The 23899-nt window shown below is 32.2% G+C and overlaps 1 protein-coding gene across 12 annotated transcripts in view; it reads right to left on the bottom strand.

The window, feature by feature from the left end:
• Acap2 (ArfGAP with coiled-coil, ankyrin repeat and PH domains 2) overlaps positions 1 to 23899 on the bottom strand; it is a 123033-nt gene that overhangs the window by 43753 nt on the left and 55381 nt on the right. For 9 of the 12 annotated variants that reach the window (XR_013436843.1, XM_078044005.1, XM_078044010.1 and 6 more), the window contains 6 exons: positions 15824 to 15882; positions 13792 to 13975; positions 10008 to 10052; positions 6605 to 6700; positions 4114 to 4188; positions 2709 to 2720 (listed from right to left, as the gene is read on the bottom strand). Coding sequence is in view for 11 of the 12 variants with exons in the window: in XM_078044005.1 (XP_077900131.1) it covers positions 2709 to 2720; positions 4114 to 4188; positions 6605 to 6700; positions 10008 to 10052; positions 13792 to 13975; positions 15824 to 15882 (471 nt within the window). In the remaining variant the exon portion in view is untranslated. The remainder of the gene's footprint in view (positions 1 to 2708; positions 2721 to 4113; positions 4189 to 6604; positions 6701 to 10007; positions 10053 to 13791; positions 13976 to 15823; positions 15883 to 23899) is intronic. The other 3 variants (XM_078044006.1, XM_078044009.1, XM_078044013.1) reach the window with 1 other exon arrangement.

Below are 23899 nucleotides of genomic sequence, written 5' to 3'. Positions count from 1 at the left end.
GCAAGCACTCTACCACTGAGCCACATCCCCAATATTAGGCCATAATCTATTTAATTATGCAGATCAGATTTAAGATAGTAATAGAAATAATTGACTTTTGTAACATTCTAAAGGTTTTATGTGTAACATCTGCAATTTTTTTTCACAACCTTGATGCTAATTAAAACATAAAATAATGGGGCTGGAGGCACAAAACCTTCTAGGCACAAAGCCCTGGGCTCAATCTCCAGCGCTGCAAAAATATAAATAAAATAAAATATAAAATAAGTCTTCCTTGGATGTGCGATGCATTACAAGTAAGTGCTTCTCTATTTCTCAATTATATTTCTTGAGACAAATTGTCTTAATTACTACTAATATCTATTAATATTTAAAGTACCTAAAATGTGATAGATTACAGTATTTAATATGTAAAAGAATTCATAATGTAAGCAATTAATAATGTTGGGTGAAAAATACACTGTTAGAATATCTCTGAATCCATTAGAGATCTGACAAGTAGGAAGGAATATCCAAAGGCAAAAGATTAAGTAAATGAAAACTGAAAGCCAAACAGGCAAACAGCAAGGGATTCCACTTTCACCTTGAGGGCATTTGCTATCAGGAGGACTGGCTCTTTCATGTGGAGTTCCAGGAATAGAAGGGAAGCTAAAAGATGCTTTTCTATTGAAATTGCAAGCAAGACAAGACAGACCATTAATACCATTTACCTTTGAGATTATGATAAAGATTCTAGCCAATAAGATGACAACAAAAACAACAACAACATACACACACACACACACACACACACACACACACGTAAAGACTTGAAACAAAGTAGCATAACTTGTGGATAAGACTTTGTACACATAACATTCAAAACAATTCAGGGATAAATCACTATTAAAAGGGAATAAGCAAGATTACTAGTTTGCAAAATCACTACAGAAAAATAAAGTTTAACCTAATATAATAACAGAAGGAAACAGTGAGAAAATAAATTTTTAGACAATAACAACAACAAAAAAAGAGTTTCAGCACTGTTAGTGATCAAAGCAACACAACCTGACATTTCTTAATGACTTCTCTGAGGAAAAGAACATAAAATAATGTGGAAAAGTGTCCAGGATTGTAATATTGAATTTATTATTTACCTAGCCATAATGTTGTGAGGACAAATGTGATAATCTTGTTCTGATCTTTCATTTCCTCATAACACATGAATACAAATAGTAAATTTGTGAACGAATAGGAAATACATCATAAAGAAACAACCCAAAGTCAGGTATGATGGCACATGCTTGTCATCTCAGCTACTCAGGAGCCTGCGGGAAGAGGATTGCAAGTCTAAGGCCAGCATGAGCAACTTAGTGAGACCCTGTTTTGAAATAAAAAAATAAAAAGGACTCTGATTTGGCTCAGTGGTAGATCACCCCTGGGTTCATTCCCTATTACCCCTCCCCCCAAAAAAAACATTCACAAGAAAATATGCAATCTAAGTTTAGGAATAAATCTAACAAAATATACAAGAAAATCATAAAACCTTATGAAAGAAAGAAAGAAAAGAAAAAGAAAATAGAGAACACAACACAGTCATGAATTAAACAATATTATAAAACAAAGATATTATTTTTTTCTCAAATTGATTTGTAGTTCTAATGTAATCTCAATCAAAATGACAAAGACTGTTTTTATGGAACCTGAAGAGTGGCTCCTGAAATTTACATAGAAATGCAAAACTAGTGTGATTCATTTTTTAAAAAGAAGTCAGAAAGTTACATATCAAGACTTACTATAAAGCTAATGTCTAAGACAGCATAGTATTGGCATAATTAAGACAAAAAGACTAACAGAATAGAGACCCTGAAAAACAGCTTCAGATATATGGAACATGAGGTATAACACAGGCTATACGACAAAACAGTGGAAGGAAACTTTTTAATAACTAATCTGCATCAACTAGCTACCAATGGAAGAGTAAAAGTACCTACCATCATATACAAAAACCCAATTACACATAGATTAGAAATCTAAGCATGAAAAACAAATCTATGCAGGAGAGAACTTTATGATCTTAGGATGGGAAGGATTTATTGAATAAGACACAAAGAGCACCTAATGTAAGACTGAAAAGCTATATGAAAATTTAAAACATATACATGCCTCAAAGGGGCATATATCCAGAACATACAAAGGATTTGAAGAACAAGCCACCTGGCAGGAAAAAAAAAGAGAAAGACTAATAGATATTTTACAAATAGGCTCCCAAGTGACCAACAGATACAGGGAAAGGGAACTGAATTCACTAGTCACTAAAGATGTATAAATTAAAACCACAATGAGATGCCCTTATCTATCCACTAAATGGGTAAAAAATTAAAACCCTCTCAATACAATGAGATGGCAAGGAGCACAGTACACTCTCAGTACTGCCTGCCAAGAATGGTGCAACATTGAAAAACAGTTCAGCATTATCTACTAATGGTGAACATACATATTCTCTCTGATACAGTTTCACTTCTTGATATAAATCCATCATAAATGTTACATATACTCTAAGATGCGAATACGAATGTCCTTGCCATCATTTTTTCTTCAACTCATCAATGCAATTCTTTAAAAATTCTAAATAATCACATTAGATATACTGTCCCTTAAATTTTAGTTGACTAGATTTTTTTGTTTTATTTTGTGTGTGTGTGTGTTTTGTTTTGTTTTGTTTTTACCTGTAATGCAGCCTTGCGTCAGCATTTAAGGGCAGAAAAAAAGTAAGTATTTATAATTAGCAAAAATGCCACTATTTTCTTTAAAGAAAAACAGCTGTATATGTTTTAAATTAAATTAATCTCAGATTTAAAACTTAACCAGTTTGGGTCCTTCAGTACAACACTGAATTATGTACTCAATTGGGAAAGATATTAAAAGATATAAACTATCCATTAAATAATTTAACTTAAGCAAATATTCTCATATTTCTACAAACACCAAGATCTTTCATTTTAAATAAAAATGACTGGTCTCCGTATTTAACAATATTTTAATGGGAATGTCATTAAAACAAGTTGTTCATCCAAATATGATATTGTACCTACTAAATATATAGAATTTTTATTCACCAAATTTAAAGTTACTCAACCAAAAGTTAATCTAATTTTAAAGAAAATATAAAGTCTCATCTGACAATAACTTGAAAGCAACTAATTTAAAGATAGTCTGGTAGGAAAAAAAATTCTTTATTTTTAAAATATGATTTCTCTTTAGCATAAATAATCCATCAAATTTTCCCTATTTTTATTACTGATTTTGTTTTTATTTTTTCCCATTAACATCTTTTATGTCAAATCAAGTCTACAGTAGTCAAAATTCTAAATAAACCATAACAAAAGTTCATTTACTCATCAATACCAAAAGAACAGATTTAAAGAAGGGAGAAAGCATCTTGTCATATACTTGTATTATTGCATTCAACTTCTCTCTCCTTTTATTTTCAGATTGCTTCCCAAGAAACATTATTGACTATATAAGATAAAATATTATTTGGGTGAGTTTCAGGCATGTTACACTCAACTCCTTCAGCATGAAGGAATAAAAATTATTTAATACTCGAAATTTCATTTTTAAAAACATATTTTTCAAAAATACTAGTCTAGCTAGTAGGAAATTTAACAAGCTATGCAAGTTAAACATCATTCAGCACCACATGAGGTGGGAGTGCTGCCTAGGGTGACTGGCCCTGGGAAGTCCTTAACATTGAAACTGAGCACACACACGCCACCCCACACGCCCCCCCCCCCCACACACACACTCTTCATAGAAGGTTGGTAGTACCCAAAAAATGAATAGTGTTTTAAATGCTAAGGGCCATCTTTTAATTTAGTTAAAGCCCTGAGAGATTAGGTTCTTAATAAACTGGTTTAAGAGCCTGACTTTAAAATATTTTTATCTGAAATGATAATAAAACATATCTTAATATCCAAAAACTATTTCACTTTTTGTGAAAAGAAAATTTATGGAATTATGTAAGAATGCAAAGAATTTGTTCCAACACTAAGGTACCTTGCTTATATCAATACTAATCAAACAATCAACTAAAATGGAAATTAATCTTCTTAAACTTTTCCTCTCAAGTACCTTTTGTTGAATGGTGGAATGTTTTTGCTCCATTTCTCTTTTCTCTTTTGCTGCATCCACAACAAGTCGATCTAACTGTAAAAGTAGAAAAAGAAAAAATTGTAGACTTAAAAAATCAAAGAAAAGAAGAGGTATGAGCATTTTTCCAAACCATATTCCAAGTTATTTTGTAGATAAACAGCAATATGTCACTCGATTTAAATTTACCTAAAATGGTATTTTAGCTAAAATTTAAAGTAGAAGTTCCTATTTTTATGGTATTAAATCCTTTCGAGAAGATCCTTGTCTCAGCAAGGAAAAGAATTTTAAGTACAGTCAGGGTGCCAAGCACACATGATAGGAGGCCTCCTCCTGGCCCCTGCAGTGATGTGTCAAGTCCTTGAATAAGAAAAATTACTCTAGTTTAAGTTGCTTGTGTATCCTCTCAAGTAAATTCTGCAAGTTATAATCAAAGTTATAAAAAAGAGACAATGGTAATTTTTCCCCAAACAGCAGAGAGTAGTGCAGCTAAATTAATGCAGTCAGCTTCCACAAGTTCATAATAACGGATATGCCTGATCATTCAAGATGCTTCATGATTTCAAGTTGGCTTCCTAATGGTATAAGCAAATCTAAAAGGTACAGAACAATTAACTAAATAAAAGCAATGATGATGATGATGATACTAATAAATAATTAGCAATCCCTGAGTTTTAAATGGTATTATCTACCACTGAATTATTGAAGGAACATCCTAACCTGCCCCCTCCAAACAGGCCATATTATCCCCCACACACTATAGGAAGTGTGACTTATCAGATGCTTTTCAAGTGCCTACAAATTTGTTTGATGTCTGTGAGGGTAAGAAGGAGGAAATTAAGTAAAACTGAAATTAATAAAAGTCTAAAATATATAATGATTTCAATTTGTCAACTCCAATTTAATTCATAGTCTTATATTTAATGTAAGGTAAGGTTACAGTCCAGTGTATGATAAATTATAAGGAATGCCTAGAACCTAGGAAGGCCTTACCTTCCCCTAAGTCTGTACTGTCTATATCTTCCTACAACACCCTACCTCCCCACTATATGGTAAAACATGACCAGCTATTTCTAATACCTACTTTCTCCTTCTTCCTTAACAATAGAACCCCCAAATTATAGCATTCTGGTATTAAGGCTGTATTTCCCAGGTTTCCTTGTAGTGAATGTGAACTTACGACTAAGCACTGGCCATTGGGAGGTATATAAAGTAACAAGTATAAGGAAATGTCCTTAAGGAGGCAGAATGTGTCTTTCTTTCCCTTTTCCTCTGATGTTAACTTGGTCTTTTGAGTATGATGGCTAGAGCTTGATCAGCCACTTTGAATCATGAGATAGAAGCAAATTATGTACATCTGGGTCCTGAGAATCAAGTGACTGCCCAAGCATTTGACTTTTAGAAGACTTTTTCTTTTAGAAGAAATGAAATTCTGTGTTAGCTACAGTATTCTCAATTTTCTATCCCTTACAAACAAACCTTATCCCAACTGATATACACAGGGCACATAGTCTGGTGACTTGTTAATAGAGATGATGTGTGATTCACAGCACAAGCCATACTTGCTATACTGCCCCCACACCATCTCCACATGCATCCCACACACATACTTTGGTTAGTGATTACAATTCTCATTTTACTCTGTTTCTCCAATTTCCCTAAACTCTGTTTTTCATCCTTAATCACCTCCCTTCAAAAAGTATACTGAACCATCTTGGGAAAGAATACCACCTAAAAAGTTCAAGAAAACTCATATATCAATAAATAACAATGTCCCTAGGGGTTGGAGTTGTGGTGCAGTACTAGAGCACTTGCCTAGCTCACTGTAGGCGTTGGGGCTTATCCCTAGTATCAACAACAAAAAAGGGGGGACTTCAAACATATTTAACATAAAATTCTGATCAAAAGTAAAAATTAATTTCTATACATATAATATTCTTATGCACATACTTAATTCTAAAACACACAGATACCCAAATATGTCTGTGTGCAATGAAAATTTTTCAGCTGTATAATTCTAAGGTTCTAAAATGTCACTATTCAAATACCAAAATATAACTTTTAGAAAAATGAAAGCAAGTTACAACAATAAAACTCAATTAATCAAATATAAGAAATTTAAAAATAAATCCAGCTATGTGCTCTTAAAAATAGACACATTATTATTACATTCTCCTTTTTAGTACCCTCAGATAATATAAGATTATTTTTACCTTTAATTTCATCCTTGGTTACACATTTAACCCATGCATATAGATTCTGCTATAGAATCAAACTTCTTTATTAAGTAAATGTAACATCAAATCACCCAATATGCTGAATTTCTTTCAAATACAAATAACAAGGGCTGGGGATGTGCCTCAGTGGTAGAACTGCTTGCCTAGCATGCATAAGGCCCAGAGTTCAATCCCTGCACCCCGCCCCAAAAAAAATCATATATAATACAGAATCAAAAAATACAGTTCAACATTACCTGTGCTCCAAGATCTTTCATGTAGGGCCCAAGTTCACTAAATAGATCATATCCTTGATGAAAGAAGGCCAAATGGGCATACATAAAGGATAACATCTAAAAGGGAAAAATATGCCATTTTAAAATCAATTCCTTAGGTAAGTATTTGGGAATTTTTTTAAGTCTGGATCCTATTGAATGTTTGAAATTTATTGTACAAGAACTCAAAATGTAAAGTCTACTTAAAAGTAACTAAGTCATTTTTCTTAAGAGTATTTATTAAATATTTGCAAATACTATCAGAAAAAAAATATATATTTAAAAATTTTTCCAGTGGTTTAAAATTTTAACAATACCCGAACTTTTAGTTGTTTATGTTTTATCTAGATGATCAAATTTTATTTTATTCAAATAATCAAATTTTCAATAACTTCACTATCTTTCTAGGAACAATAGAAAATATCAATATGTTCCTTGAAATAAATTCACTGGCAAAACCTTAAGCAAATAAGACACAAAAAGATAAGAAGCGGAAATACATAAAGCTCTTAAAGCAATCACAAACACTTTATAATACAATATCATTAATAACTACGTAAAGTAGGGAATGCTCAGTTTGTTTCTCAAGATACCAAAAATAAACTGAGTCAACATACTTTGCCAACATTGAGATTTCTTTATATTCATTCCACAAGTTCAAAACTGACTTAAGGGTTGAGCTATTTTTCCAAGTTTTTCTATATTTTACTTAGCCAAAAGAGAAAAATTATCTGTATTTTTATTAAGTTTTACATGGAAAGGAATTTTATAATTAAATATGAAATATTAAGAAAATATTCAAACATCCATGTTATTTTTAGCAATCTCAAGCATCTGTTTAATTCTCTGAAACCTAAAGTAGGTCACAAGGTCCTTAATTCTCAAGAATCCTCCACAGAAAATTCTGTTTCTAGGAGAAAAAAACAATTATACATAAGTTGAAAACACAAAACTCACAAAAAGAGAAGCATTCTAGAATTAGATCATGGTAATGATCTTTATGAATATAATTTTAAAAAACACACAAAGTTCTTTTTAAAAAGAGGGTAGGCAGAAATTAATAGCTAGGACTACAAAAAATGTAAAATCTGCCTATACATCAAAACTCATATTAAAAGATAAATGAGAAACTAGGAAAAAAAAATATGACAATGAGTTAATAAATTTAATATGTAAGGGATGCTACAAATCAATATGAAAAAATGAATACTCCAACAAAATAAGAGAAAAAGGACATATTACAAGTTATGCAAGTGGCCAAAACAGTATGGTAAAAAAATGCTGAAACTCACTTGAATTAATGAAATGAAAAATTCAAAAATGAGATCACAATTTCTATCTACCAATGGGGGAAGAGAGAGGAAAACTGTAATGCATGGAGAAATGTTTATACACACACACTATTAGTGGAAATATTATATAACCTGTGAAATTAAACAATATTTTTAAAAAACCTTACCGAATGTTTAACCTCTGAAAGTAATCTCTTCTCTATAAATCTATCTTAAAGCAATAATCAAATTACTCATTAGAATGATCACTAAAATGCTATGTTTTAATGTCAAAAACAAGGAAATTACTTAAGTATTCACTCATAGGTAAAGGTAATCTACAGGACACTCCATGTGAGCAAACTGAAACCTGCACAGCATATCAAGTCTTACCACCTGTTTTTGGATGGCCCATAAGCTAAGAATGGCTTTATGTTTTTAAATGATTGGAAGAAAATGAAAAGAACATAAGAAATTCATGATACGTAGAGATTATATGAAATTCAAATTTTTGTGTCCATAAGTAAATGGCTTATTGGAAACAGTCATAACTATTCATTTATATATGAACCTATATCTGCTCTCTCATTACAAGGGCACAGCAAAGTAACAGCAACAGAGATCACAAGGCCTGTAAAACCTATCATATTTACTACCTAGCTTTTACCCCCCACACACACACACACAAAAAAAAAAAAAAAAAAAGTTTGTTCATCCCTAGTACATTTAAGTGGCAGAATTCTACCTGACAAAAAAAAAAAAAAGCCATCATTAAATATTACTGTCCACCCATTACTGTCAATCTGGAAAACAAACAGAGTATAAACAGCGTTTAAAAACAGTAAGTATAACCTAATTACCTGGTAAGATACAACATGAATATTAGGGAAAATCTAGGTGAGAACATTTAAGTACGTAGTTTTGGGAGAGAAATAAAAATTTATCTGCTAACAAATTCAAAGAGAACTTATTATTTTGAAAGTTCTCAAAAAAGAGTGCACACCACATATATACCATCCCGCTGCTCACTTTCTAGTTGGCTTTAAGATCAAAGGAGGAGGCAGGGATTAAGAAATATAAATCATTGTCACTGGAGACAAAAAGGTTAAGGAAAGGGGCTGGGGATGTGGCTCAAGTGGTAGCGCGCTCGCCTGGCATGCGTGCGGCCCGGGTTCGATTCTCAGCACCACATACAAAGATGTTGTGTCTGCCAATAACTAAAAAATAAATATAAAAAAAAAAAAAAGGTTAAGGAAAAAACAAAACAAAACGGTGATCCTCAAATTTCATCCCATTCATTTTGTAACTGGACACCAAAGAACAAACCAAAAAACTGACACATCAACTTTAAGGAAAAAATTATCCAAATGATACTACTCACTTAACTACTCAATCTCAAATATTTTAAAAGTCTATTTTATGTGTTGTACATATACTAAATGCTCAATGCAATTTGGTGAATAACAATTATACAAAAGACGAAAAGACAAAACTCAAGTTTATTTATAGAGAAATATGCAAACACTTTGAAATAATTATGCAGAATTTTTTTTTCTTTTTTGGTATTAGGGATTGAACCTAGAGGCTATACCACTGACTAAATCCCCAGCCCTTTATTTTGAGACAGGGTCTTGCCAGTTTGCCTCAAACTTGTGATCCTTCTGCCTTAGCCTTCCAAATTGCTGGGATTACAGGCATTCACTACCACACCTGGTTCAGCAGTGTAAAAAAATTCTAAGAATAGGAATGAGATAAAATTCAAAACCTAAAAGCTATAATATTTCATTTTTATACATTTCAAAGCAAATTCTGAAATATTCTCATAGGCTTTTACCATTTGCAGTTATCCACCAAATAGCACTGAGCATTTGGTATATGTACAGTGCTGTATTAAAATAGAAAATTAATGCATTCACAGTGCATTAATAGATGAGGCACATAAACTACAACATGAAGGAAACACAATAAGTCATTTCTGTGATATAAGATATACAAATAAAGATCAAAAATAGCTATTATCAATCAACCAAGTATGTGTATACTAGATGCTGCTATAAATACTTATATAGTTTTATATTAAAATATTTAAAACATTATTTCAATTAATATCTTACTGATTTTAGGATTTCTGATCTCCTTTTTGATTGAAGAACATTAATCTAAAGAAAAATACACTTGGTTAATCACTTATGCATTATTTAAGAAACTAAACCATTTTTCAATATTGTAAAAACTGTCTATCCTGATGGTTTAATACTTTTCCAAAATAAGACCAAAGCACAAGTTTTTAATACTTTGACCCTTTTTCTGCAAAAAGTTAAGATGCACATACCAACAAAATTCTCAACCATTTTTAACTCAATAAAAACTTGGCTATTTAAATTATAATATCCAAGTGATAGAACTATTTTGATATTTGAATTCTGAGAATTCCATATTTTACTGATCCTCCTTATCTATTTGCACATCAACATATAGCCTGATTGCAAATTCTTCTCACTGTATCACCATATCCTCTACTCTAGACTGCTGAAATAGTCTCTGCTTCCCCTCAATTCTGTACAATCCATGATCCACTTAGGCACCAGAACGATCTTTTGAAAATATAAATAAGATTATATAATTTAAAACCCTCTATGTTCCTGCTCTGTCAGGCAAGACCCAATGTGATGAGGCCCTAGCCTCCCTCTCCAACTAGCTTTCAATTACTTTCCCCCTTGCAGCCACAGCCCAAGACCTTCCTCCCACCATCTTGCCTCTGTACTAGCTGTTCTGTCTATACTCTGGATGTGCTGCTTTCATGGGCTTGAGGCTCTCTCTTACTAGTCAGCCCTTAACTACCTCATCCTCAGAGTTTAATGCAGTCCCTCGCCCACTGTCTAGCACATTGGCATGATTAATTTTACCCACAGCATTTAAAACTACCATAAGTTTCCTTATTGTTTTGCCCCCCCCCAACGCTGAAGTATTAGTTCCATAAGATCAGGATCTTTGCCTTAATCTTAGCTTTAGTCCCCCAGGCAGCACACATTAAGCACTTAATTCCTTAAATAAAATAATGGACCTTAAATATTGTAATTAGACTAAACTTAACAAAAGACAAGTAACCAATAGATTTGCCTTTCATGGGATCTAGAATCATTTACTCTTTGCAAGTACTGTTAAAAATTAATTATTATTATTATTAATATATCCTTCCTGCTGAATTCTCTATTTTATAATTTTAAAGCTTTGACTAGAAAACAAAAAAAGAACAAGAAAAATCTATATAACCTTCTAAAAGCCTAAATAACCTCAGTGCTCTCTGCCACTGAGGTACATCCCAGTCCATTTTATTTTTTATTTTGAGACAGTATCTCACTAAGTTACACAGGCTGATCTCAAACTTGCAATCTTCCTGCCTCAGTCTCCGAAGTAGCTGGGATCACAGGTGTGTGCCACCATGCTTTGTTGTAAATAACTTCTTTTAATTAAGCATTCGTTTCTTTTGCATATCTATTTCAAACCCCACTGAATTTTGAGCTCGAATATTAATGTTCGATAGAAATAGAAGCAGAGACTGAGAACAGCCTAAGATACAAACTTTGAAAACTATTAAAACTGTTAAAAGTACCTGTTTTATATCCTTTTTTTTCTATTTGGAAACAAAAAACTGCATTTGCATTCTTGAAAAAAACAGTACATTCAAACAGAGACATTAAAGCATTATAAACTTTATACCTTTGGATATTTATTACTATTCTATAGTCACAAAATAAAGTGAAACAACAGTTCTCATCAGAAAAATCAAATATTTTTCTGAGGCAGAGAGAGATTTGAACACCAAAGGAAATGGATAATTTATGAGGTTTAAGTTTGAAAGCATTGAATATTTTAGCTAAATTCCCCTCACATATAAAAATTCATAGCATTAAGTATTTTGCTCTTTCAAAAAAAAGTTTATTACCTATCTATTTTTCAACCACTGGACTAGAAGTTAGGGATACAATCTTGGAATAGAAAAGATACATAAATACATCTTTACAGTAAATGTGCAAAGTGATACAGTAGAGGCAAGAATGATTCATTCTTGGAGAAATCTGCATAATACTGACCAAAGGGATGACAGACAATCAGTGACAGGGCAGGTAAAGTCACTGTTAGGAAGGCCAATTGTACAAGAATACCTCAATGCTCCATACACAAAACAGCAAAGATAAGGAAAACCAGTTTAAGAGGTAAATGAAGGGCGTTTCCAGAGTAGTTTGTAGCTAGATATGGTAATTTAGAATAAAAATAGCTAGTATGATTCTCCCATTTTGAACTTCTAAGAGGCTAAGTGAAAGGAAAAGACAGAGAAGCATTTTTAGAAGGCGACAGATTTTAGTTTTAGACACACTGAGAATGGGGCACTTCTGTTAAAAAATAGATTTTTTTTTCTTCCATGTACAGGTTGAGCAATTCAAGCAAGGGACATGATGAGGATGTCAAAGAATAAGAAAGTAAAAAAAGAAGAGACAGGACCAAAGATAAAACCCCAAAAAGAAGACTGAGAATTACAGACAAAGAAGAGAAGGCTGAGAAACAAATTGAAATTAAAAAGAAACCGAAGTTAGAGGAAAATCTAAAAGGAGTTTCAAGTAAATCAAGGCAAAAATATATTTCAAGAAGGAGGGTACGGTCTACCATCTCAATGACACAGAAGAGCCAAGTAGGATAAAAATTAAAATATGCCTAAGGAATAAGACCTTTGTATGAGCCACTTCAGAGAAGTGTCAGAGGTGGCAGACTCACGCTGTGATAGGAAAGGGTATGAAAATGAGGTAGGATACAGGACAAACACAGATGACTCTATTCTTCAGAAGCCTTTTACCCACAAAGGGAGTATACTGCATTTTAAAAAATTTAACTTTCCACCTACTGAAAAGAAATTTAACTAGAAAAAAAAAATCTTAAAGTTTAATTTCTACTGTTTTGCCAAGTTTCTGTATTACAGATAAATATTTTTTAAGAAATACCCTATAATCATCTTGAAGTCAACAATCTGTAAAGACATCACTATTCCATAAAAGGAGATCTGGACGAGGGAATTCCCTAAGCTTTTAAGCTTTAAACTCCATGATGTAGCAATATAATATACATGTGAAATAATATCTTATGCCTTCATTTTTCATGTGTCTTGAATTCCTTTGGAAACCTACTACATTCAAACTAGTTTTAATTATACATTGGACAAAAGATCACAAGGAATGTACCAAATATGGATCTCTAGGGTGTTTTGTTTAGTTTTGTTGTTATGATTTTTGTGAAGCTGGAAGTCAAAACCTGGGCCTCGAGCACGCTATGTAAGAGTTCTATCATGGAACTACAACCCTGGCCCCAGATCTCTAATTTTTAAAAGTAGTATCTAATGCAAAAATATGAGAACACTACTTCCAGAAATATTTTTCTTTTGGCAATGCAGTGAGCCTTAATACCTGTAAGAATCTACTCTATAGAAATAATCAGAAATGTGGCAAAGGATGTATATATAAAGATGCAAACATAAAATTAATAAAAATTATATTTTCACTATTACCAGAAAAAAACTGGCAATATTATAAAAGTCTGATAGTCATCTATTAATTAAATTGATCTATCAACTCCATAGAATAAAATACATATAGCAATTTAAAATGCTTTTTAAAAACATTCCAAAATAGGGGAAGTTATAATTAAGTTAAAAGAAGAATTTGAAATCAAAGACATACATGTCCACACATATGGGTGTATGTGTACACACAAAAACAAGTGAATTTTTTTCACAAAAGATCACAATTTAATTCTAAACTCAGTGAAAAAGTGTTATTTATTCTTTTTAGTCCAATCAAACACAACACCCTATTTAGTAAAACTGAAAACATATAATAAAATACATACCTGAAGCACATAGTCAAGGGCTATGTGTCGAAAACACTTTCTTGTGGCTGTCAGAATGTTTGTGGCTTCCTCAACTTCATGCTGCTTATTTCTTTGTACTTGGGCATTTTTTACTAATGCATTTTCCTTCTCTTCACTGACTTTTTCAAACTGCTTCTTGGCATCTTTGAATTTTCTAAGATCTCTAAAAAATAAAAACAATGAAGCTTTCATAAAACTTTCTTGATCAAAAACTTTTGACAAAATAGCTTTTGAATTTAATTCTTATGTTCCTCCATTTACTTATTTAATTGTGCACTGATATTCACTAGCTCTTCCAACTAAAATGTATATTATTCTCCACTAAGGAGTTGAGTATCCTTTTCAGAAGTATGCCTATGACCAAAAGAGTTTCAGATTTCATAGTTTCCTGTTTGGGGGAATACATGGGTAGACTTTAGGCATCCCTAATTCAAAAATCCAAATCCCAGTGTTCAAAAAGTTTCAGATTTCAGATTTGGAGTATTTCAGATTTTAGATTAGGAGTATTTCAGATTTTAGATTAGGTATGCTCTACCTGTATATATAAGCCCTGATACTGTAAGCTAACATTTTATTGTAGAAATCTATATAACTTGAGGTAAAAATGTATAATGTCAAATTAACATAACAAAAACAAAGTAAATTTTTTTCTGAAAATAAATTCATAGGCATGTGCCATGATTTTATCAGATAATTTTTAAACAGTAATATACATAGGGCACTTGTATAAAATGAAGATTCCAAAATCCTTTCCCAAATACTACAATTCATTAGTCTTTGTGATTAATCCTGAAAATTTGAAGGGCTTTTTTTTTTTTTTTTGCGGGGGGGGGGTCATTTTGTTTTTAGACACACCTTCATTTTACTGCTACAAGGAAGTATCAGGTCAAAGGATACCAATAAGTTACACACACACACACACACACACACACACACACACACACACACCAGTTTCTAAAAGAATTATAGCAGTGACAGCCAACCACATCCCTTTCAATATTAAATGTGAAATCCTTGATTTGATAATGATTTTAGGTACCTAATATAACATCTCTTCACTTTCACTATTAGGGAATTAGATAAAATAACTTGCAGATGAAAGGTTTTTTAATTATAGTAAAATATATCTAAAAGAGACTTTCTACACTCTGTAACAAAGATGACATAAATTTTTATGTATACATTCTATGAGGACAGTCTGAGTGTTAATCTATTATAAAGTAATTATAAAGATTGTCAGGGCTGGGGACATAGCTCAGTTAGTAGAATGGTTGCCTTGTATGCACAAGACTCTGGGTTCAATCCTTAGCACAACCAAAACAACAACAACCAAAAAAGAGTCTGAGATATTATCTCCAGGATAAACTCTAACACTATTCTGTTACTATTCACATCTTATAATCTCTATAATTTATTCTGACTGCAGTATTATAATCTTATAAAAGTCTCAGGAATTAAAAGAGAAAAACTACATTATTAACATGGGAAGACTTTTTTAAATTTTTTGATCAGTTTTATTTCACATACAAAATGTGATAACTGACATAAAAGGTCACGTAACACAAAGTATGTGCTTCCACAACTCATTCTCACATATTACATTAATCTTCTCTTCAAAGAAAAATACCACAGAACAAGAGATAACTTAGTTTTCTCATGGTTAACTAATAGTACTTTAACCACATTTGAGTTTTATATATATACGTGGGTATATACATAAACATATTTTTATAGATACATATAAAGGCCACTATATTTCTAATTTACACCCATAACAGCCTTAGCTATGTATTTTGAACACATACTCATGATATAAATGATTCACTGAAAGACATGCTGATTCCCTTATATTATTAACTCAGGAAAAAAAATGCCATATTCATTACATAAAGCAAACAAAAACTCCAATATTTTCAGTATTTCATTGTCCATAATTTTGTTCAAGATACCAATCCCCAGATGTGATCATTAACTGGTTATTTTTCCTTCCTCTTCACTGCAACTAACTTACTCTTTAACAAAGTTCTGAAGTTGTGCTTTAATTGATCTCTGAGTTTGGTCAAACAGGATCTAAAAGATAAAATATAACATTGGGTAATTAGAAACAAACAAAATAATTTTCTTGTAGTTTTATAAATATGACATCAATATTCCAAATCTAATAGCACCCATATTTCTTCTTATAAAGACAACAAAAGAAATAACCATTTAAAAAAGAAGTTCAAACCAATTTTAAGCTAATTTCATTTGTCTCAAAAATAAACATGCTTCTATTTACAAAGGAAAATAAAGCTTCTTTAACACTGAAATAGAATGCTCAAACAGTAAAGTGGCCTGTTTCCTTAATTCTAATGCAGGCTTTGGAAGACAACCCAAAAAAAAAAGAATATAAATTCTACTACTTCCACTGCTGATATTTCTTACACCAATATATGGAAGCACCTCATAAGAAAACAACTCCAGAACTGCCTGATACCTTAATTAGAAATTACTTTTGGAAAGACTAGAGGGTGTAAATAAATTTTTTAAAAATTGTTCACTTATTTTCATGGGGGCTTTGTAATTGAACATAATGAGATTCATTATGCCATATTTGTAAATGAACAATTTGATCAACCTAACATCTTCCCTCCCCTGAAGCACTTGCTCTACTGATCTCTCTTTAATTATATTATATTATCATTTTAATTAATGTATTATAAATAAAAAAGCTATATATATGTATATAAAAGCTGTGTGTATATGTGTGTGTGTATATATATGTATGTATATACATACATATATGTATATGTAAAACTTGGTGGTATATTCAAACATGGACACAGCATAATTTGGTAGCTTTTACTACTCAGTACTTCCCCATACCCTCCCTTTTTCCCTCTCTCTCAAACTCCTTCCTCCACTCTTTTTGTCTTCCTTGTATTTTTGTCAAACCCACTCCTCTTTTTTTATAAATTCCTTTTTTTCCCCCATCTCCACATGAGAGAAAACATTTGACCCTTATCTTTCTGAGTCTGGCTTATTTCACTTAGCATGATGTTCACCAGTCCCATCCACTTATCAAATGATAAGGTGATATATTTTTAATTCAAGTAAAAACAATATAGTCCTTTGGGTTTAAAACAAATCACTAAGATTAGAGCCAAGAATAAGGTCTTATTGCTAAGGACAATATTTTGCCCCACTTAAATGATATTCCATACTTTTCACAGTGTTTGCTCTGATTATGGTAAATTTCACAGGACTTGTCACTGGAATTCCAAGTACTTCACAATTTACAGAATTATTTCATTCAGAGTTTGAAAAGGAGATCATGAACAGAAAAAAAATCAATACTCAAAACAACAAAAATTCCTGTGTCCTTCCATTAATTAAAAATAACACCACAATTTCATTCTCTCCAAATCTGGACTTAGCACAGGGTTGTAAACTCTGTCATTTATTTCTAAGAAGAGAATGACTTTTTTCTGTTATATTAAACCCAAAGTAAGTAGAAGAGAGGAAATAGTTAAGTATCAAAGCAGAAATCACCTAGTTAAAAAACAGAAAATCAATATAGAAAAGTCAGTGAAATCAAAAGTTGGTTCTTTGAAATTATAAAACTGATAAATCTCTAGCCAAAGTGTTCAGAAAGAAAGACAATGACAAATACTTTGAATACTAACAATAGAGGTTACTTCACAGCAAGTTGTATAGGTTTTAAAAGATAACCTATGGGGGTGGGGCACAACTGTAAGTCTATTACTTGAACTGAAAATGGACACATCCTTCAAAGACAAAACTACCAAAGCTAATGCAAGAAGAAACTGATAACATTAGCAAAATTAAAGAAATAGATCTATAAAGTTATGCACTTACATAAAACATAGCAATCCCACTCCTAAATAAATAAAAACTTAGGTTCACACAAACACCTGTACACAAAATTTATGGCAACTTCATTCCAAAAAACAATGGAAGCAACCCAGTGTCCTTCAACCATGGAACAGAGAGACAAACTATGGTGCATTCATACAATGGATTTCTACTCAGCAATAAAAAGGAACAACTATTAATGCATACAACATAGATGAATCACAATGCATTCTGCTGGGTAAAATACAAACTGTATGATTTTTTTGTGTGGAGATGGGTCTCACTGAGTTGATTAGTGCCTCACTTTTCCTGAGGTTGGCTTTGAACTTAAAATCCTCCTATCTCAGCTTCCCAAGCCACTAGGATTAAAGACATGCGCCACTGTGCCTGACCAAACCGTATGATTTATATGGCATTTAAGAAAAGATAAAACTATAGGAATCAGCAATTTCCAGTAGCAGGAGATTAGGGGAAGAGTTGACTGGTACAGGTGAGGAAGAATAATGGGAGGACATTCTGAGGATTGATGGACTGTTGTGCATCTTGTTTGTGGTGTGGAGATCCAAATGTATGCATCTGACAGAGCCATAAAGTTATATATTGAAAGAAATCCATTTCTTTACATTTAAACTTAAAATAACTACAAAATATGAAAAACATAAGCAAAAATATTAACAGAGATTTTCTAAGTCCATTAAGAAATAACATGAATAACTAGGTTGATTGAAAAGAAGTATAAACCAACAAAACACAATACCCATGCTCCTCAAGAAACACTAGCAACATTCATGAAAATCAACCATCTATTAGTAGGGCATAAACTAAGCATATGGCATTACATGGAACATACTGACTGACTTCAATGAAATTAAGTTATACTATAAATTAACATTAGGGAGAGTGAACTACTGACAACTACAGGCAATAATATAAATAAATCTCAAAAATTTTACTCCAAGCAAAAGAAGTCACACATGAAGTTATATGAAGTTATATATATATACACACACACACACACACACACACACACACACACACACACACATATACACATCTCCATTAGAGGGGGGGAAAGTATGGTGCTAATTATAAAGTACAAAAATATTTTATTATAATGTACAAAATTATAAAGTACAAAATTAGGCAACTAAGTAAAAGCTCTGTCTCCTACTTAACAATTTCAGGCCATCCAGCTACCTAACAGCTAACTCCAGTCTACTGGTATCTCAATTCCTAAGTCACTATCAATCTATACCTTGCTAAGAGAGAATCCACAGCATTTCTTTTTATATGCTAAAAGTAAACATCTATAAAACCCACTAACAGAAAAGTTAATGTTCCATTCCGCTTCTGGACATTCACAGTATTACTCCTAGCAACAAATGCATGACAAATAATCAACAAAATGTCATTTGACCCATCTGCTAATTATATAAAACCTTACTAAAGTGCGCAGAATAAGACATAACTGTTTAAAACTAACAGCTCATACTCAAGTTACTCCCCATTCATGTTCGGACCCAGTTAAAGCAATAATATCTCTGCTGTATTTAGGAAAGGATGAAAGCTGAGATGTACTTCACAGATGACAGACCATCCACTCCAGGAAGTTTACTATAAAAACAGGTTACATATCCATAGTTAGCATTAGCCTTGTTTCCAATTCTTATCATTTATTTAGGTGCCATTGGCTTTAGGAATAAATTTTGGTAGTTTAATGTCTTTTTGATTCATTTAAATATTGTTTAGCTTTTACAGCACTCTCTTCTGATGATTCTACATGGCAATCATTCCTGTCTCTTCCAGAAACTGCAGAAAACAAGGCTATCCCTATAGATCCATTGAAACTTTTGGTTAATCTCATTAGGCCTATAATAAAGACTTAAAATAAATCAAAAGGACTCCTTCTTTATTATCATCAGGAAAAGGTTCCAATAAGTAAACAAATGCTTATTATTTGTTTTACTTTTCTACACCTCTGTACTAATCTGTTTCTCTAACCACTTCTTTCCTCACTCCTAAGGCAGTGGTTTTTCCACTGGCTTAGGCAAGTACTGAAATCAGATAGAAAAATCAATAGAACACAAACACCCAAGCTTGTGGAAGAAAGGTAAAATTCCTCTGTATTTTTAATAAGTCTTCTAGGTGATAACTGTTATGCAAAGGTTGAGACAAACTGCTCTACCCCAAGGTTCTCAAATTGGTTGCACAATGGAATTGCCTGAGGAATTTTTAAATATCTAGATGTTGAGATTATTAGAAACACTGAAGAGAATGAGGAATTGGCATTTTTAAATTCTGATTTAAAAATTGAATCTCCAGAATGCATAAGCATCATCTACATCACCTGGTGCTTGATAGAAATGGAGAATCACGAGTCTGCATTTACCCTGATCAACAGGTAAATGTTTACTGAAGGCAGTACACTGTTTATCAAACTGACCTGCCCACTGGAATGACCGAAGAGGTTTAAAACTGATGAATTCTTGGTTCTTAATTCCCAAAGATTCTGATTTTTATTTGGCCAGATTGCAACTGGTTCATCTACCACCACTTTGCTGAGATGAATTCAAAAATGGTAGCTATATCACTAACTCACTTTTTCTAAAGTGGAAAGGGTATTCTCTTCAGTGGATATCATGGCAAACACAGTCCCTGGAAGTGGGCAAAAATAACGTAGTCCTGAGGAGTAGAGGTCAACACATTTCTTCTGTAAAGGTCTAGACAGTAATAAGTTAGGCTTGTAGGCCATGTGGTCTCCACCACAACTACTTGATCCTGCTGCTGGAAGTCACAAGTAGCCATGGACAATACAAAAACAAATGAGTATAGCTGTGTTACAATAAAAATTTATATGCAGAAAGAGAAGATGGGGGTGAGGGGGTTAGTAGAGGATAGGAAAGGTAGCAGAATACATCAGTCACTAGTATGGCATTATGTAAAAATGTGAATGTGTAACCTATGTGATTCTGCAATCTGTATTTGGGGTAAAAATGGGAGTTCATAACTCACTTGAAACTATTGTTCGAAGTATGATATGTCAAGAGCTTTGTAATGTTGTGAACAACCAATAAAAAAAATTTATATGCAAAAAATAAAGTCAGCTAACACATTGAGAAGTCTGACACATTGCTGGGGAGAAGGGTCAAAAGCAGAGAGAAAAGTCTTAGGGGATGAAGAGATTGCAAAAACTGTAAAGAAATTCAGCCAACTCCAGCCACCCTAGAGGAGGTATCAGAAACACTGGCTTCTTCAGACACAGACAAGCCACCTAGCCAACACCAGCTAAGAGAGAGGCAAGCTGCCCCTCCCAAGTTCTGGCCAAATAAATTATGGTGATTGTTTTGAGTTACCGTTTAGGGATGATTGTTAAACAGTAAATAAGATGTTGACAGTCATATACAAGATAGTGATGTTTGTAAGTTTTGTAGTGATTTTAAAAGTTGTAAACCATTTGGTAACTATTTGGAAGTTTACTGCTGTTGAAATTGTATTTTGACACTATTTATATGACTTCCTCTCTTAACTTTCTGAATATACTAATTTTCACTTTGACAAAAGCATACTTCTATCCCCTGAATAACCCATTTGAATTATTCAAAATTATTTAAATTTTTAATTTCAATTTGTCATCATTTCTTGTCCTTATTTTTCACATTTTGCCTACTAACAAAGTATATGTGGTTGATGCCTTAGCATCACCATTATTTGGTATTAAATGTTCCTACCAGAATATAATTGATTTTATTTTTTTTCAGCAGTTACTTCTTAGATACTATTATTGATTTTTATGTTAATTAAGCAAACTCTGACTCTTCATAAAATTTCATTGTTTTCATTTTTAGTTATTAAAAATGGCAAATACAGAAATGCAGAATCAAGGATCTGCATTTACCAGGATCAAAAGGTATCTTGTTTACTGAAGACAACACACTGTTTGTCAAACCAATCTGCACCCTGGAATGAACCAGGGAAGTCATTGAAGATGAAATTAGATGCACATATATTCAAATAGGTTAGAGGCCATTATAGATTCAAAAGTATTTTTGAAAATTTGATTTTTTGGGCTGGGGCTGGGGCTCAGCGGTAGCACACTTGCCTGGCATGTGTGAGGCACTGGGTTCGATTCTCAATACCACATAAAATAAATAAAGGTCTATCAACAACTAAAAAAGAAAAATTAAAAAAGGAAATTTGATTTTCTGATCATGCATACAAGTAATATTCACTGGATTGACTAAAATGAATTAATATTTTGCCTTATTTACTGAATGTTTAATTTTACAATCTCTCAATAAACTTAAAACATTTTAAGAATGTAGAAAATTACACACAATATATATTATGTACTTAATTTCTAAACCTTAAGACATACACTATCACGTTTCATCTTTTAAAAGATTTATTTTAGGGCTGGGGATGTGGCTCAAGCGGTAGCTCGCTCTCCTGGCATGTGTGCGGCCTGGGTTCGATCCTCAGCACCACATACAAACAAAGATGCTGCATCTGCCGAAAACTAAAAAATAAATATTAAAAAATTCTCTCTCTCTCTCAATCTCACTCTCAAAAAAAAAAAAGATTTATTTTACTATTGTTTTCCTACTATGATGAACAACCTTTTCATTAAACACTTACCTTCATTATGAAAGTCATTTCATTCAGAAGACAAAAAAAATAGTTCAAAATCCTCTTCTTCAACCTAAATCTCTTTTTACATGAAAAATTTATTAAATAAAACAATGGCATAAGCAAATCATACAGAAATGTTAACACAAAATGGCCATTTCGTACAGAAAAAGATTTGTACTCTTAAGTCTACAAAAATACAAAATAAGAAAGTTCTTCTGTGAGATTGGTTACAACATCAGAATCAAGCAACTAGTTACAACATTACCCAATTAAGAACTAGAGCCAGAGTGGTTCATACAACTGTATAACTGTACAATATACCAACTGACAAGGAAAAAAAAGTCAAGAATTTTGTTAATTTTCAAAAAAAGGAAGAAAAAAGAAAAGGTGCCATATTTGAATAACAAAATCAACAGATGCATTTGATGGCACCAGAAAAAACAGCAATAATCACTAATCCTGAAGACTACTACTTTAAAAAGGTGCTCTGTGATGATTCTACACATTAGTAACTGTTCAAGTCAATACCAGTAGTTAAAATCTCTGAACACATTATCTTGGAAATATGTTAATTGTTTTGCAAAGTAATAAAATTTCTAAGGATCAAGTTTTGAAGATGCTAAAGAAAAACTCTGAAGCAAAGATATTACAGACACATCAAAATGATAAATGAATCTAAACAAGCTATTTGAAACATTCAGTTTAATCTGTTACTGGATTTTTATAAAGAAATGGTATGAAAATATCACTCTTCACTATTTCATACAGAAGTACACTAGCTTCCAAAGAAAGAATTTGCTGAAGTTTATGAGTTACAGATAGAATTCAAAAAGCTTGGGAGGAATATTTCTCAACTTTTTTTCCTTCTGGGGACTGAACTCAGGGCCTTGAGCATATTAGGCAAACATTCTACCACTGAGCTACACCCTCAGCCCACACTTGAAAAATCTTGATCAGAAATTGCTTGAAGCCATTTCATGCATAAGACTGATCTTTCTTCCTTCCTTCCTTCCTTCTTTTAGTTTTTTAAGTTACATTCATGGAAGCAAGTTTTTCAATTAATCTTTTTAAAATTTAGGAGTGTTACATATACTAGATATAAAAACATGTTTATGTATATGTATGTATACATGTGTAAATGTATATAATGTGTATATTTATATATGTGTGTGTGTTTATACACACACATATAATATATATAAACATATATATATATATATACACACACACAAACACATAAGTATATATAAAAGCCTCCATAACACTGTGCTTTATTTTAATATAGTTAATGAAAACTATTTTCAGTAACACCCATATATCCTTAGGTTCCCCCTGCAGTTTCAACCTTCAGTTTCAATCTCTACCATGAGATGAAAGGTCAGGAAGCACTGAGACTACTGTCTCTCATCACGTAAAATCATTAGTTAAGTGAATGAGTGGACATCTCTAGCATGGAAAATCTAACAACAACGAACTAACAAAAAAATACCAAACAGAAGTACACATTTTCAGACTTTATGCAGAAAATCACCTTTAAGGTTTTATTCAACAAAGATAATAATCACACAAATACTTCAAGTTCCTTACACCAGCAGTAAATGAC

The sequence above is a fragment of the Ictidomys tridecemlineatus genome, chromosome 3 (assembly GCF_052094955.1).
Source record: "Ictidomys tridecemlineatus isolate mIctTri1 chromosome 3, mIctTri1.hap1, whole genome shotgun sequence".
Taxonomy (NCBI): Eukaryota; Metazoa; Chordata; class Mammalia; order Rodentia; family Sciuridae; genus Ictidomys; species Ictidomys tridecemlineatus.
Note: the sequence above shows the minus strand (reverse complement) of the source record. Positions and strands in the feature narration are given on the sequence as shown.